Source organism: Magnolia sinica, chromosome 1 (assembly GCF_029962835.1).
Source record: "Magnolia sinica isolate HGM2019 chromosome 1, MsV1, whole genome shotgun sequence".
Taxonomy (NCBI): domain Eukaryota; kingdom Viridiplantae; phylum Streptophyta; class Magnoliopsida; order Magnoliales; family Magnoliaceae; genus Magnolia; species Magnolia sinica.
This window is the reverse complement of record NC_080573.1, coordinates 487,993-501,707: the sequence shown is the minus strand read 5'-3', so window position 1 is coordinate 501,707 and position 13,715 is coordinate 487,993. Positions and strand designations below refer to the sequence as shown.

At 39.5% G+C, this 13,715-nt stretch overlaps 2 protein-coding genes across 2 annotated transcripts; both read left to right on the top strand.

Annotated features, from left to right (window-relative positions):
• The first annotated feature begins 939 nt into the window (after positions 1–939).
• Positions 940–2,421, top strand: LOC131229891 (NAC domain-containing protein 72-like). The gene is made up of 3 exons (XM_058225994.1): positions 940–1,234; positions 1,373–1,641; positions 1,772–2,421. Exons 1-3 carry the CDS (start codon positions 1,054–1,056, stop codon positions 2,309–2,311), a joined length of 990 nt encoding a protein of 329 aa, XP_058081977.1. The 5' UTR covers positions 940–1,053; the 3' UTR covers positions 2,312–2,421.
• Positions 2,422–9,824: 7,403 nt separating this feature from the next.
• Positions 9,825–10,630, top strand: LOC131229818 (photosystem II repair protein PSB27-H1, chloroplastic). The gene has a single exon (XM_058225888.1). The coding sequence runs from the start codon at positions 9,860–9,862 to the stop codon at positions 10,376–10,378; it is 519 nt and encodes a 172-aa protein (XP_058081871.1). The 5' UTR covers positions 9,825–9,859; the 3' UTR covers positions 10,379–10,630.
• Positions 10,631–13,715: the final 3,085 nt, after the last annotated feature.

Here is a 13,715-nt window from a genome sequence, read left to right as displayed (position 1 = left end):
CATATCACCTTAAATCAGCAAGCTCCATAAATGGAACCTATGCCAAGAATAATAATGATCACGTGATCCTAACCACCAATGTGTTGACTTACCCTAATATTGCTATTATTATTTTGAAGTGACCCATTTACAGATCTTTCGAATGAATGAACGGTTTTGGATGATGAACGGTTTTGGATGATGATGATCATCATCGTATATGCCACATGTACAGTGGTGGAATGGATGGCAATGGTTTCATCCTTCTGGTGGGATTGATGATCCCATCCAAGTATTATCGAAATAAGAAAGGAAAGATTGCAGGGATTGTTGTGATTTCCGGAGAATGTGGCATAGACAATGCGTTGGACAATTTGGACGGTGTGGATTGAAGAACATGGATGCAGAAATCTAGGATTGAAAACTGAATCAAAGTCAGGAAGGTGGTAGATGAGTGAAAGAAACCCAAGACGTGTATAGGTGTCCCTATACCATACCTTCATTTTTCTGAAAATCCGGCCTAACCTGCCGACAGCTGTCCACTGCGAATCCCACGTGGGAGATTCGCAGCACGCTTCGCTTACTTGCCGACGTGTTAAACCCCACGTGTGAAAAAAGACATGCCGAGATTCGACACGCATAAGGCGTTCCCGAACTCTTGCCTTCTAGAAGGATCCGAAAGGAACGCTTTGCCGTTCGACACGTGTCCATAGTCACTATGTAGCATCCCACGGCCGTCTTTTTCTAGAGCGTTCATGCACCCGGACGCCCGCTCATTATCTCGGATAAGCTCGGGAGCGCACGATAAGGTTAAAAGGACGGGCACACGTGTCGATAGAGAGGCGGTGCCAGCACTTTGTGGACCCCACAACAGCCCCAACCTACTCATCCATTCGCTTGTTTCCGTACTTTCGCTCCTTCTATAAAATGAGGCCGGAGGCAATGAGAAAAAAAGGAAAAAAGAAGAGAAGAAGGGAAAAAAAAAAACAAAAGAAGAAGCGAAAAATCATAGACACAGAAGAAATAAGCAGAGAAGAAACTCTCTCCACCGCCGATTTTTTTTAATTGGAGGAAATGGGAATCATGGAAGCAGATTCCGTCTCGCAGCTATCGTTGCCGCCGGGTTTTCGTTTTTTCCCGACGGACGAGGAGCTTTTGGTAAACTACCTATGCCGGAAAGTCGCCGGACAACACTTTTCTCTCCAAATAATCGGCGACGTGGATCTCTACAAGTACGACCCGTGGGTTCTTCCAAGTAAGATTTCTCTCGTTTCCCTCCGTTCCGTGTGAACGAACGGCTTGAATCCGCAAGCTCACCAGTATTGTGAAGTAAAAACAAAACATAATCGTGTTTTTTTTATTTTATTTTATTTTTATTTTAATGTGTTTTCAGGTAAAGCGTTGTTCGGAGAGAAGGAATGGTATTTCTTCAGCCCGAGAGATCGGAAATATCCAAACGGTTCACGACCCAACAGAGTCGCTGGTTCTGGGTATTGGAAGGCGACCGGTACCGATAAGATCATAACGGGCCAAGGTCGGAAAGTTGGGATTAAAAAAGCGCTCGTTTTCTACATTGGAAAAGCCCCAAAAGGGGACAAGACGAACTGGATCATGCACGAATACAGGCTTTCAGAGCCAACAAGGAAGAAAGGAAGCCTTCGTGTAAGAAACCACTCAAACTTCTTATAAATGAAAAAACACTCAACTCGTTATAAATGAAAAAAAAAAACCGTTTTTTTTTAATATATATAATTAACTAACATACTTCTTTTGTAATCTGTTTTTGTTGCAGTTGGATGATTGGGTTCTATGTCGGATTTACAAGAAAAGTTGCGGCACGCAAAAGCCGGTGGTATCTGTAAAAGAACAGAACAGCAACGAGTATTCATCGTCTTCGTCGCATTTGGATGATGTGCCAGACTCCTTCCCGGAAATTGACGATCGATTTTTCTCCCTCCCACGTATAAATTCGTTGAAATCGTTACCAGACGAGAAATTCATTTTTCAGAATCCTGGCGCCGGAAAGATTGACTGGACCACACCAGCAGCTCAAGAGCTCGGGTCAAATGGTCAATTTTACAGACCGACTTCGACCGACTTTTGCTTTCCGACTGTGCCCTCGCTCTGCCACGTGGAGTCACCGTCGGACTTGCTGGGCAGCTCTTTAGAAGAAGAGGTAGAAAGCGGTGTCAGATTCCCACACGTGGAAAATCCTCTCTTCTATCAACAGCAGCAGCAGCAACAACAACCGCCTACGTCTTATTGGGTGGACCAGATCATGGCATCGTACGCTACGCACCCGATTTCTGGTAGCTTAGGGTATCAGCAGTGAAGGAAGAGGGGGCTCTCACTGTAATTATCCAGCAATTCTTTGGGCTTTTTTTATCTGGCCGATGGATATATTAAAAATTGGAAACTCTAGCCCCTATATATATATATATAAATTCCAATTATATATATACATAAATTCCAATTTTGAGGGGCAGCCACTGTATACACCGAATCTTTCGTTTGTAATCTTTATTTTTCAGTCAGTAGTTGGATAAAAGTTGGTCACTTTTCCACCCTGATTGGAAGAGGAAGAGTCATCTGTCTCAGACGTGGCATTCATAGTTGTCGATCTGAACCATCCAAAGGGTAGGGCCCACTGCGGATTGGACAAATGAAAAGCATCAGTTATATTACACCATCCTGGTTCTTGAATTATCGGCCAATCTAGTTGTCACCTTGTGACCCTTTTGCTTAAGGGGTCACCAGTTTCTGTACATAAGTTATCAAGAAATCAATTTCTATGTACGACTGTACCGCGTACAACGTTAGACACTGACATATGTCTCCTAATATTAAAGAAGGTAGGAGTGCGTGGATCGCCCCTTCATTTTTTGGGCACGTGGGTAGGCTCGCTGAAAATCCGTCTACGCATGTGTTTTCTCACAGGTTAGGCATGAGTGTAGCTAAAGCATGTGTAAGTATTAACTTGAGCCCTGTGAATAATTGGCTATATACCCATTATATATTAATATTATTCGTCTTCCATATGTCATGCTCACGACTCTTGATTAATTTATATCATAGGTAATTACTAATTAGTAAAAATAATTACTACTTTTTTAGTTTAAAAAAATGTTTAAGATAGTATTACATTACAAGACTGCGTATGGGGGATCACTATGGTAAGTGCATATTAAAAAATGGACAAACAAGTTGCCTCACCCAAAGTTTTTTAAAATTTTTATTTTTATTTTTTATTTTTTATTTTTTTATTTTTATTTTTACACACATACACATCCACACACTCACACCTCAGTGGGATTTCACCACCTATGGGTACTTCAACCCTTGACCAGGTGTTGAAACTCCTTAGAGCCTACCAGTGGAGTAAGATTAAGGACCCAAAGTTTATATCATGGACCACCAATTGAATACGATGGGTTTTTTCATAAGTGGTTGTATGTTGTTGCTCAAATTTGATGGATGGTTGGATAGCATATGCATTCGATCATGGTGATGGTGGTAGATGTGGAAGAGAAACTTTGATATTCAAAAGAATAAATATAATTGATTTTAAACACTGCTCATGGTGATGGTGGTAGATGTCGGTTACACACATGGTAGTGTGGAATGATGGTTCGGTTCCCTTTTCACTGAGAATAACTTAAATACCCCTGAAGAATAGTGATTGATAAGAAGGTACTGATAAATTTACAAGAATAGCCCCTAGTGGACTCCAATGACATTACAAATTATAACCTTGATATGGACCACTCTTAAACAGAAGATATTACTAATTGCTTACATGTCTAAATTGGCTGATTGATCCATGTTCAAGTAAGGGTGGCAATGAGCTGGGCAGTATCCAAAGAGCCCAGCCCTGCTTTGAGAAGGGCTTGGGCCTTCATTGCATGTCCAGATAATTTTAGGCTTGGGCTTGGGCTCAAATCATCAAATCATTTTAGTCCGACCTGCCAGAGCCAGCCCACCTCTCTGACTTTATATTAACGTGTTATATATCCAACAAAGATGACACTCACATCCTTCGTTAGGCAACTCAACCATCTTTAATCTTGACTATTGGTTTCGTTCCCTTGAAATTCTTTACATTCAAGTGGAAAATAAGAATTTTATGAATTTGCTAGCCGAGCTGGGTCAAGTCAGGCCTGATGTGCCAATCAATTTTTTTGGGTTCGGGCTTGGGTCTTTTATGCTAGGGATTTTGGAAGGGCTCAAGCCTGGAGTCTTAAGTGACAGCTGGGCCCAAGCCTAGTTTGGACCGGCCCAAACCCAGCCTATTCCCATACAAAATTTGAATGGATGGTGAGATGAAGCCTTCATGGCTACAAATAAAGAAACTAATAATCTGAAGAGGGTCCTTCAACTTGAAGGGTTTGTCTGAATTAATGTATTACACATACAAGTTTAAAGTAGCCATGTATATATCAAAAAACACATTGCTTCAATGTAAGCAATATACTTTTAAAACAATCCATGTCCTGCGTCTTAGAAGTGTCCACCAGCATTGCACGTGCCACCAACTAGTATATATATTGGGTTGGAGCTAGTTGGGCTGTAGCTGGGGTATTTCTACCCACCTCCGCCCTTTATTAATCAAGCTCAATAGAATTACTCAATCCGACATGGAGTTTGGCTCGGTATGTGTCCAGCGTACCTGGTCAATTGACACCCTTAATTATGTTTGTTTTTTTTTTTTTGGTGAGATCTAGACCGTTCGTGTAGCTAGGCTCACCTTTTCACGGATTCTTCATGTATCTGTGGATAGTTTATATCAGTTGTGGACTTTATGATGGACTTACAGGATGGCCCAATGGTTTGAAATAATGGTCAACGCAACACTAACGGTCTGGATAACCAAGAGATGGGCGCTTGGGAAGGATCACCCAAAAGAAAATTTGGAGATATAAAAGATTATATGCTAATAATCTAATCTCTTAAGGTAAAGGGTTATTTTCGTATGGCCAGCCATCCATCAGCGGTTGCCTGGTTCCGACGACAGACATTGCAGGGAGACCATGAAAAAAAAAGAAGGTTACATTCACTCTAGCCATTTCAACCGGCTTATGTTAGGATGTAAGCTTAAGTATAAAATCTATTCAAAACTTATGCGGACACAGCAGGGGATAGTGGAGCAGAGTGGCCGACCATTAAAACCCTCTCCGGGTCTATTGTGTTAGGAAATTAAATAATAGGTTAATATCATAGTTCAAAAACCCAAATGCTCATGGGCTTGATTTCCTACCTAGTCGGGTTGACTTGCAACTCATTATTTAATTACTATATAATAAGTGTATTTAAATAATATTATGATTATAAAATAGTATGAATATAATAAAGAAAAAAATATTGACATAAATGTTTAAAGAATAAGTGTGTGGCTTGATAGTAAAGTCACTAGCCTCTATTCAAATCTCAATTTTAAAGTTTTAATTATAAAAAAGAAATCACCCAATGCTTCTCTTGCTCAGTAGTGAGTTTTCCTGAGACTTGGCTCGAGACCTCATCAAACCAAGTTAGCCCAGTTTTGGATCTAGTCAACAAGTTTTATAAGTATGGTTAATTAATATTGATATGAGTTTGCCAAATTCTATGTTTTAGGTAATCCATGTATAAATTAATAAATCTCCAGTTTGTACCAAAATTGGGTAGATCATATCAATAGCACAGATTATGCTTCGTGGCATATATAGTCTGGGATGCCACGTCAGCTAGAAGATCTTTGGATAAAGATAAATAGTTGTTATGGATGCATCAATGCTAAAGCACATTTGATTGAGGCAAGGTACGATCAAGAGAATGGTAACTGCTCTTTCCTAGCCGATTGCACTCAAATGTGCCACGTGGTCTATTAATTATCTTCAACATTCAGCAGGAGAAGCTATAAATAGCCAAAGCAAACACGAAGACGGGATCCAATCATCAATCCAAGCACAATTCCCTTGCTAGTGCAATGCTAATGGTTATCTTAGCATAGCATCTTTGCTTAGTTCATCCACCCCTTGCTAGCTATGGACCATGAGGATAGAAGTAGCATTAGGGCCTGTTTCGCCGGGTAGATTGGATGGAATTGGAAGGGATTGAAAGATAGATCCCGGGATTGGCCAGGCGTGCCAAATAGACAGGGGATCCTGATCCCGGGATATAGCAATCCCATGGATCTTAAGACAATCCACTGACGTCACCATCATTACCTTTAAATCCCATCCAATCCACCCTAATCCCTTCAAAATTACCTGGGATGTGTTTGGTTTGAGGGATCGAAAGGGATTGGAAGGTTTAATCCCGGGATTGGCCGGGCGTGCCAAACAGACCAGATATAGCAATCCTATAGATCTTCCACCAATCTACTGACGCAGCTATCATTACCGTGAAATCCGTGCAATCCACTCTAATACCATCCAATCCCATCCAATCTGCCCGGCCAAAGAGGCCCTTAGTGTCACCCAACGATTACATTGGACGGACTTATAATTTTAATCCAGTAGCTGTAACTCCCTTCCATTTGTGCCTATGCGCCTAATTTGAAGGAAGACTGTTAGCTCTAACACCCATCTGCCTACGCTCATATTATGAGCCAACACTAGCGGTTGTAATCTTTGCCATTGCCATTGCCCCGATCACCAACATCTCTGCCATTACGTGTTGTAAAAATTTTGTAATTGATCAGGTTTGGAATCCCCATTCATCTCCATCTGCCTTTGCCTGTTCAATCATACAACTACTATACATGTTCGCCAGTCCTTGATTTACACGGTAAAAAGAACTCATTGGAGAGGGAGCCTCAGTGTCTGCAATTCACCTTATTAAACACAAGTGTAAGATTGTTAGCTAAATAGACCATGGTCTATCGACCCAGTGCCACTCTATCATTGCGTTGCGGGGTCAACGGTGATCCTAGTTTGAACTAAGCCCACGTTGGTCTTGGCATGCCCGCGCACGGCAACATAAGCAGAGGCGTGATCGAAAACCACACCAACATCTTCATTAAAAGTTTGCTTTTTACTCCATTTTATTGAAGGTTGGCAATGACCCTTCTATAATGACTCTCACCTCAGAAGTTTTACCACAAAAGTCCTCGACGGATGGGATTTTATCAAATATTACCCTCGGGAATCTCTATTTCCTGCCAAGGCTTTTTAGATGAAAAATTACATTACTGCCATATATATATATATATATATGTGTGTGTGTGTGTGTGTGGGAAAAGGTACTATGTGCTCGACCTCACTATAAGCTCCCGTCAAGTTGAGCTGTGTGGGACCCACCGTGATCCGTGTCGACCATCAACACTGTGCATTTGATGGGTTCCCTTTAAATTATGAGATATCCCAAAAATCAGCCGTATACAGAACTCATGTGGGCCATACCATCTAAAATCATGTGAATACACCGTTAAAATATATAAAAGCACTTGGTGGGGCCCACATGAAATTTGCATGCATCTGAAACTTGGTATGAACCCTCATCCAAGTGGGATACACATAATGGATGGGCTGGATTTGCAAACCACAACTCGGTGGGCCCAAAAAATGACTATGAATGTTTTAATGGTGCACGGCCCCTCTCCACTTCTGTATGTAGTGTGGCCCACACAAGTCACAGATTGACTTGATTTTTGAGACGTAGGCCCACAATGGAATGGTGCATCTGACTGATGCGGTAGATGTTCGAAATGCATCACGGTGGGGCCCACACAACTTAACCTCATGGGACAGATTGGTGAGGTCGAGCACATAATACCTTTTCCATATATATATATATATATATATATATATATATATATACATATAAAACCAAAGTGGAGAATGGAAACTTTTAAGACCAGTGTGGTATGTGTCTCACATTCAACCCGTCCAACATTTGCAAACTAAGGTAATTATTGAATGATGAAAAAATATAGCAGATCCAATCATAAGGTGGGCTAATCCATAGGAAATTATATACACCATTCAAAATATCCTAATTCAAGTGTAGCCCACATGATGATTTGTTTGTGTTATCACCATGATGGGGTGCATGCATTAGAGGGGTAGGATGTTATACACATACTTTCATTATTTTTATAGAAAAAAAAATAAATGAGGGATGTTTTGTAATTTCATCTCTCCAAAGGTTCTTCCATCCAATTTCAAATTCAACAGGCGCTATTTGGTAAAATATAATTCCTGAAGGAATTTTGTGGGAAAAAAAACCTTTTGATAAAATAAGTTTTTTTTTTTTCAAGTGTTTAATACGGTTTCTCCTTTAAAAATGATTATTTTTCTTCTCTTTTGAACGCAAAGTTTTAAATGTTCAATCAATTATAGAAGTGTTTTTATTTATTTATTTATTTTTTAATACGAAGTTTTAAAGGGAGTTTTGTTAACAAGAGGCCTAACACCTGTTTTTCTTCAGAACACGTATCTCATCTAGGCTGCAACGGAGACATCAGACCTGGGCCTCCATATGAATTGTGCCCAGCATGGGCCTGACTTACTCGGCCTTCATGACATGTCATAGGGGGCCCGAACCCAACCAAACGGGCCTAAAGTTCAGGCCGAAACCTAGCTTATGGTCACCCTGTGCCCATCTACAGCTCTCACTATCAACTTTTTCACATTCATTGAGTTATTTACCAATACTCTAGTTAGCCAATTCCACTTTTAAGGCCTCAATTCATGTTGGGCCGGGCCCATTTCACAGGAACTGGTAAAGGAGGGTCGAAATCCGGCAGGGCTTGGGCCTCTATGTCAGTGACTAGTTGCCTTTCTTTTTCTTGGATTCCTGTTTGTCTCAGGCAAACAATGGATGCAAGCTACTGCCTTTGCTTAGGTAATGCTCTGCTCAACCAATTTCCTGAGGCCGTGACAAATGAGTTAGGCTGACTGCAACTTCAACCTTGGCCCAGCTACACTATCTTACGAAATAAAAAATCTTTCATACCTTGCAGAGTGTGATACATAGAAATTGCATAAGTGGTAATGCTCTTGAAATTTTTGGATACCACTTTAGATGTATTGTTTACCAAAATTTGTGTTCATTTGATTATTTGACTATCAGATTGGTGGACATTTTTTTGGATGGTTAAAAATGAAAAAAAAAAAAAAAAATTAAAATTAAAAATAAAATCCAATGATCTTATTCAACGAACAAGAATGCATGGACCAGAGGTTAGGATTCTCCAATTTGGATGGTAACTAAGCAACAATGGTTTTGTAAATTGTGCAATTTAATTGGTTTAATTTGAGTTAATACATGCTACATGTACCATTTCTAAGTGCATGCGTATCAAGTGTGGCATGCGGCCAGAGTACAAAATAAGTCCACATGACGGAATAAGATATCATATCCTTTCTACAAGAAAATGGGTTCGTAACCGATGAGCCATTGCTCAAGTCAAGCTTAATCTTGGCTCACTGACATTTCCGAACTCATTGCACAGGAGATTTTATACTCTAGTAGAGTGGGATGGTTAATACATATGCAGTATAAGAAAGTGTGGAGTAAAACACATGTAACTCATTAAACAGTAGAAATTATTCGGTCCCTCTTTAGCAGGGCCATAGACTGAAAATTACACCGACTGATGTCCTAACAGACTGTTTGGGGATCATTAGATACAATCAAGATATTCAATGGTCTAAATTAAACGAACAAAATGTTATGTGAAGGAGAGGATTTTTCAATTAATCTGTGTAGAGGAAGGGAGACTCGATGGTGAGACACAAACAAGTCATCTGTGCAATGACCCAAGTCATTTTTCATTGGCCCTTCTATTATCCATACATCCCCAAATAGGATAAGGTGATAAGCCCACGTGGCACATACCATCCTTTCTCTTCTTCCCTTAACCATCCCTCTTTCTCTGCTCCCCCTCTCAGAAAGAAAAATGGCGTCTCCCTCTCTCCTAACACACACCTCCACTTCAAAACCAATTGCTCTCATCCGATGCAAATCCACCATCACCGGCACTACTCCCAAACCAACCTCAATGGCTCGACAGACAGGACGACGTGAATTAATGGTGGGGATTTCTGGAGGACTTATACTTCCAACATTGCTTATTCCAGTGTCCCCATCTCTCGCGGCTTCTGATGAAGAGTATGTGAAAGAGACGGAAGAGGTGATAAGTAAGATAAGATCAACAATCAATATGGATAAAACCGATCCAAAAGTAGCTATGGCGGTGGCCGAACTCAGAGAGGCTTCCAATTCATGGGTAGCTAAGTATAGGAGAGAGAAGGCTTTGTTGGGTCGGGCTTCTTTCCGCGATATGTATTCAGCCCTCAATGCTGTGTCGGGGCATTATATCAGCTTCGGCCCGACTGCTCCAATACCCGCAAAGCGCAAAGCTAGAATTCTAGAAGAGATGGACACCGCTGAGAAGGCACTTCTCAGAGGAAGGTAGATGCTCCAATCTATATGGTCGGAAGTTCCTTTTTCACCTTGTTTTTTTTTTTTTTTTTAAATATATATATTTTATTAATTTCTAGAATAGAAAATTAGGTTCAAATTATGTAGAGCTTTGAGCCTTGAGAGATCTGGACTTGAATTATCGCATTTTTTTTTCTTGTATTGGTTGTTCTTGAAAGATTCTATGAAAGGCAGGGGCCAGTTTTCATGGCAGAAATTGAAATGCAAGGAATACAATCAGCTCTATGATTTTTTTATTTTATTTATATTTTTTTTTTGCATGATTTGTTTAAGTCATGTTTGTGTGAATAATTGTTAAGATTATATCAAAGCAGCTTTCACTAATACTCTGCTATTTTTCGAAATTGATTAACATTTAAAGGCTTGTTTGGTTAGGTAGTAAATCCCAAAATGCACCCACTGCCAGAAAACAGAGTCAAAACAAGGCATTTGAATGCACACTTGAATCCGGTTGTAACATTCAATTGAATAAAGTGGAAGTAGCACATGACATTTCCTACTGCCTATAGAGAGGAAGTAACTTCCTAATTAACATGAAATTGAGGTCAGTCGAGATATGATAGGCAAATGAAATTCGTGTACTGCATAATGCATATGGTGTATAATTGAAATTCTTGGTATAGATACCTTGAGTCCATGTTCCGTTAGACAGCACCGAAAAATGAAAATCCACTTTCATTTTTGAAGGCATGTATGTGAACCTTGTTGATCAACAATGTGTACTATGTTGGGGTTTCTCAAAATACAATAGAAAATAATGGTTTTCATTAACCCGATTTTGTTTTACTACTCCTAATGATCTCCATTAAGATATTCTCAAGTTTTTAAAGAAGATAAATCAATACTAGTAGTTAGAATTTTCCTAATCAAAGCCCACCCGATAGACTTTTCTTTACGCTAATGCAGCAATTCCAATCTAGGAAGTCTCTCTCTAATCGATCCTAACAGGAGAGGTGAGAGCACAATACTTCAATTATTGGGTGGGGCCAAGGGAGACGCACATCTTCTACTTGTTACACATACTTTTGTTAGCCACTCGATGACTGCGTAAAGTATGAAAAACACGTATAATCGAGGCATTGAATCCTCACATATCTCAAGTTTAAAGATTAATCAATTTCAACACATTCTTAAGTCACTCATAATCTAAGTATGATATGCTTCAAGTTTAGAGACTTGACCTTAATAAACCAACACAATACCTAATAAATCAATTTAATTAAGAGCCAATATCCATGGCACATTCTTATATAAGGTAGGGCAAAAGGACAATGACTCATGATTCTCAATGATGGAGACCTTTTATCCAACTCTTCATTAGTCCCCTCATGCACAATGACATGACCACATACAAAGCAATGACCATAAGTTTGTCGTGTAATCTCTTTGGTGGTCACGGTATAATAGAGTATTGAGATCCATAGCATAGAACTTTTTCTTGGTCAATGGCGTTTGTATCCACTCTCAGGTTCTTAATGATAACTAGAGGAATTCCTCTCTTTAAGCATATTTATGTATGTTTGGAATACTCAAATATATTAATTATAACATTGTTACGAGTTTATCTTGAACCCATGGTCATCATGATCTACACTCATAATCATCAATATAACTAGATACCATCCATGTCTTCATGGTCATATTGATCTACAATATAATTAGATACCATCCATGTCTTCAATATATAAGATTTATGTTAGTTTTAAAGGCACCAATCTTACATATATACTTACCCCACGTGTGGGTGATAAATAACAAGCCCATGGTAAGACACTACTTGAATAACTATTTTAATGATATTATTCTTGATATCCCATCATACATCACAAATGTTTGTGTGAATATAGTGGTAGAAGGTCATCAAAACACTATGGATGATATAGATAATTAGAAACTAATATTTTAAGTTGTTAAAGTACTTAAAATTTTAGGGAAACACCAATATGATTTTTCAATGACAACTAGCCCAATTGCTAGACATGTTATTTTTTGTGGTACTATCTCCTTAATGAAGTACAGAGTTGCATTACGTGATAAACTAAGGAAGCTGAAGAAATCCCATGTAATATGAGAGAGAAGTATATGGTTTATATAAGTTAGTTGATGAGGCAAATCACATGCATTGCCAAGATATAAGCACAAAAGCGAAGCTAAATAATTTGTGAGATAACTCTATTAATAACATGGTGGTTAATTTCGTGTTAATGGGTGCAAGCACGGAATATGGTTTTCAAAGAATATATGCTTGGTAGGACTTAAAAATGCCTAGTCATTATATTCCAATTCACTTAATATATCATATATAAGAGACAAATCTGTGAGAAAGTGAAATTCTAATGATGAGAAAATGTTATATGTACTTAGAAAATTTAAGACTTAGAATGTGTAACTTTAGTGTTTAGATTGCCAAGACAAGTAGATCTGAAAGTGAGAGTGGAAACCCTAGAGGCAAATGGCTATACAAATGAAAATAAAGAAAAGGGAAAGCCTTAATTATAACAAATATTCCACAACTGTTGCATTGGATGTAAGGTGTCGGAGGTACTTCAATTGGGTGATGAGAATGTTGGAATATTTGGTTGAATTAAATAGACTATTAAAATCGAGAACCAAAAAAGGAAATTAAAATTTTGAGAAAGAAGAACTTATTGAATTGAGTCGAGGCGTAACTGAGTACTCGGCTTGAAATCGAATTTGCTCCCCTTGGACAGTGTCCTAAGTGCAACAGGTTTCCAGAGCAATCGACCTCCAGGATACAACGACTATGACCCGGTCCCAGCGGTGCACTCACTGTACACGGGCTCGAACTACTTACAGTTTAATCCGAAAGTGCTGAGTTGACTTAGCAATGAACGCAGTAGAAAAATGCTTAAAACTGAATATCAGAGAGTGTTTTATAAGAGAAGAATTTTTCGTATTTTTGAAACTGGAATTGGTAGTCTTTATATAGACTCTGAAGTGGTGCATAAGCACCCTTTACAAAAGGTTAGGTCCGTTGGGTTTAAACCCAACTGGGGCGACCAACCGGAAGGGATGCATCTCTCTGGTTTAAAACGAAAAAGCGTAAGTGTGAGTACACTCTCGCACATAAAGTCCTGCGAGTACCTATACACACACCCACGTGAGTACACTCACACTGCACCCATACCCGCACCAGCGCCCACGCCTAGCCCAGCCCGTCCTGTCGCGTCGCGCACGTACACCCCCCCACAGGACCAAATTCACATGCCCCCTGAAAGGGGCTCAAGCCCTAGGAAAAAATACTATCTTATATACAAGATAGTTTACTTTGTCAAATCCGATGTGGGACA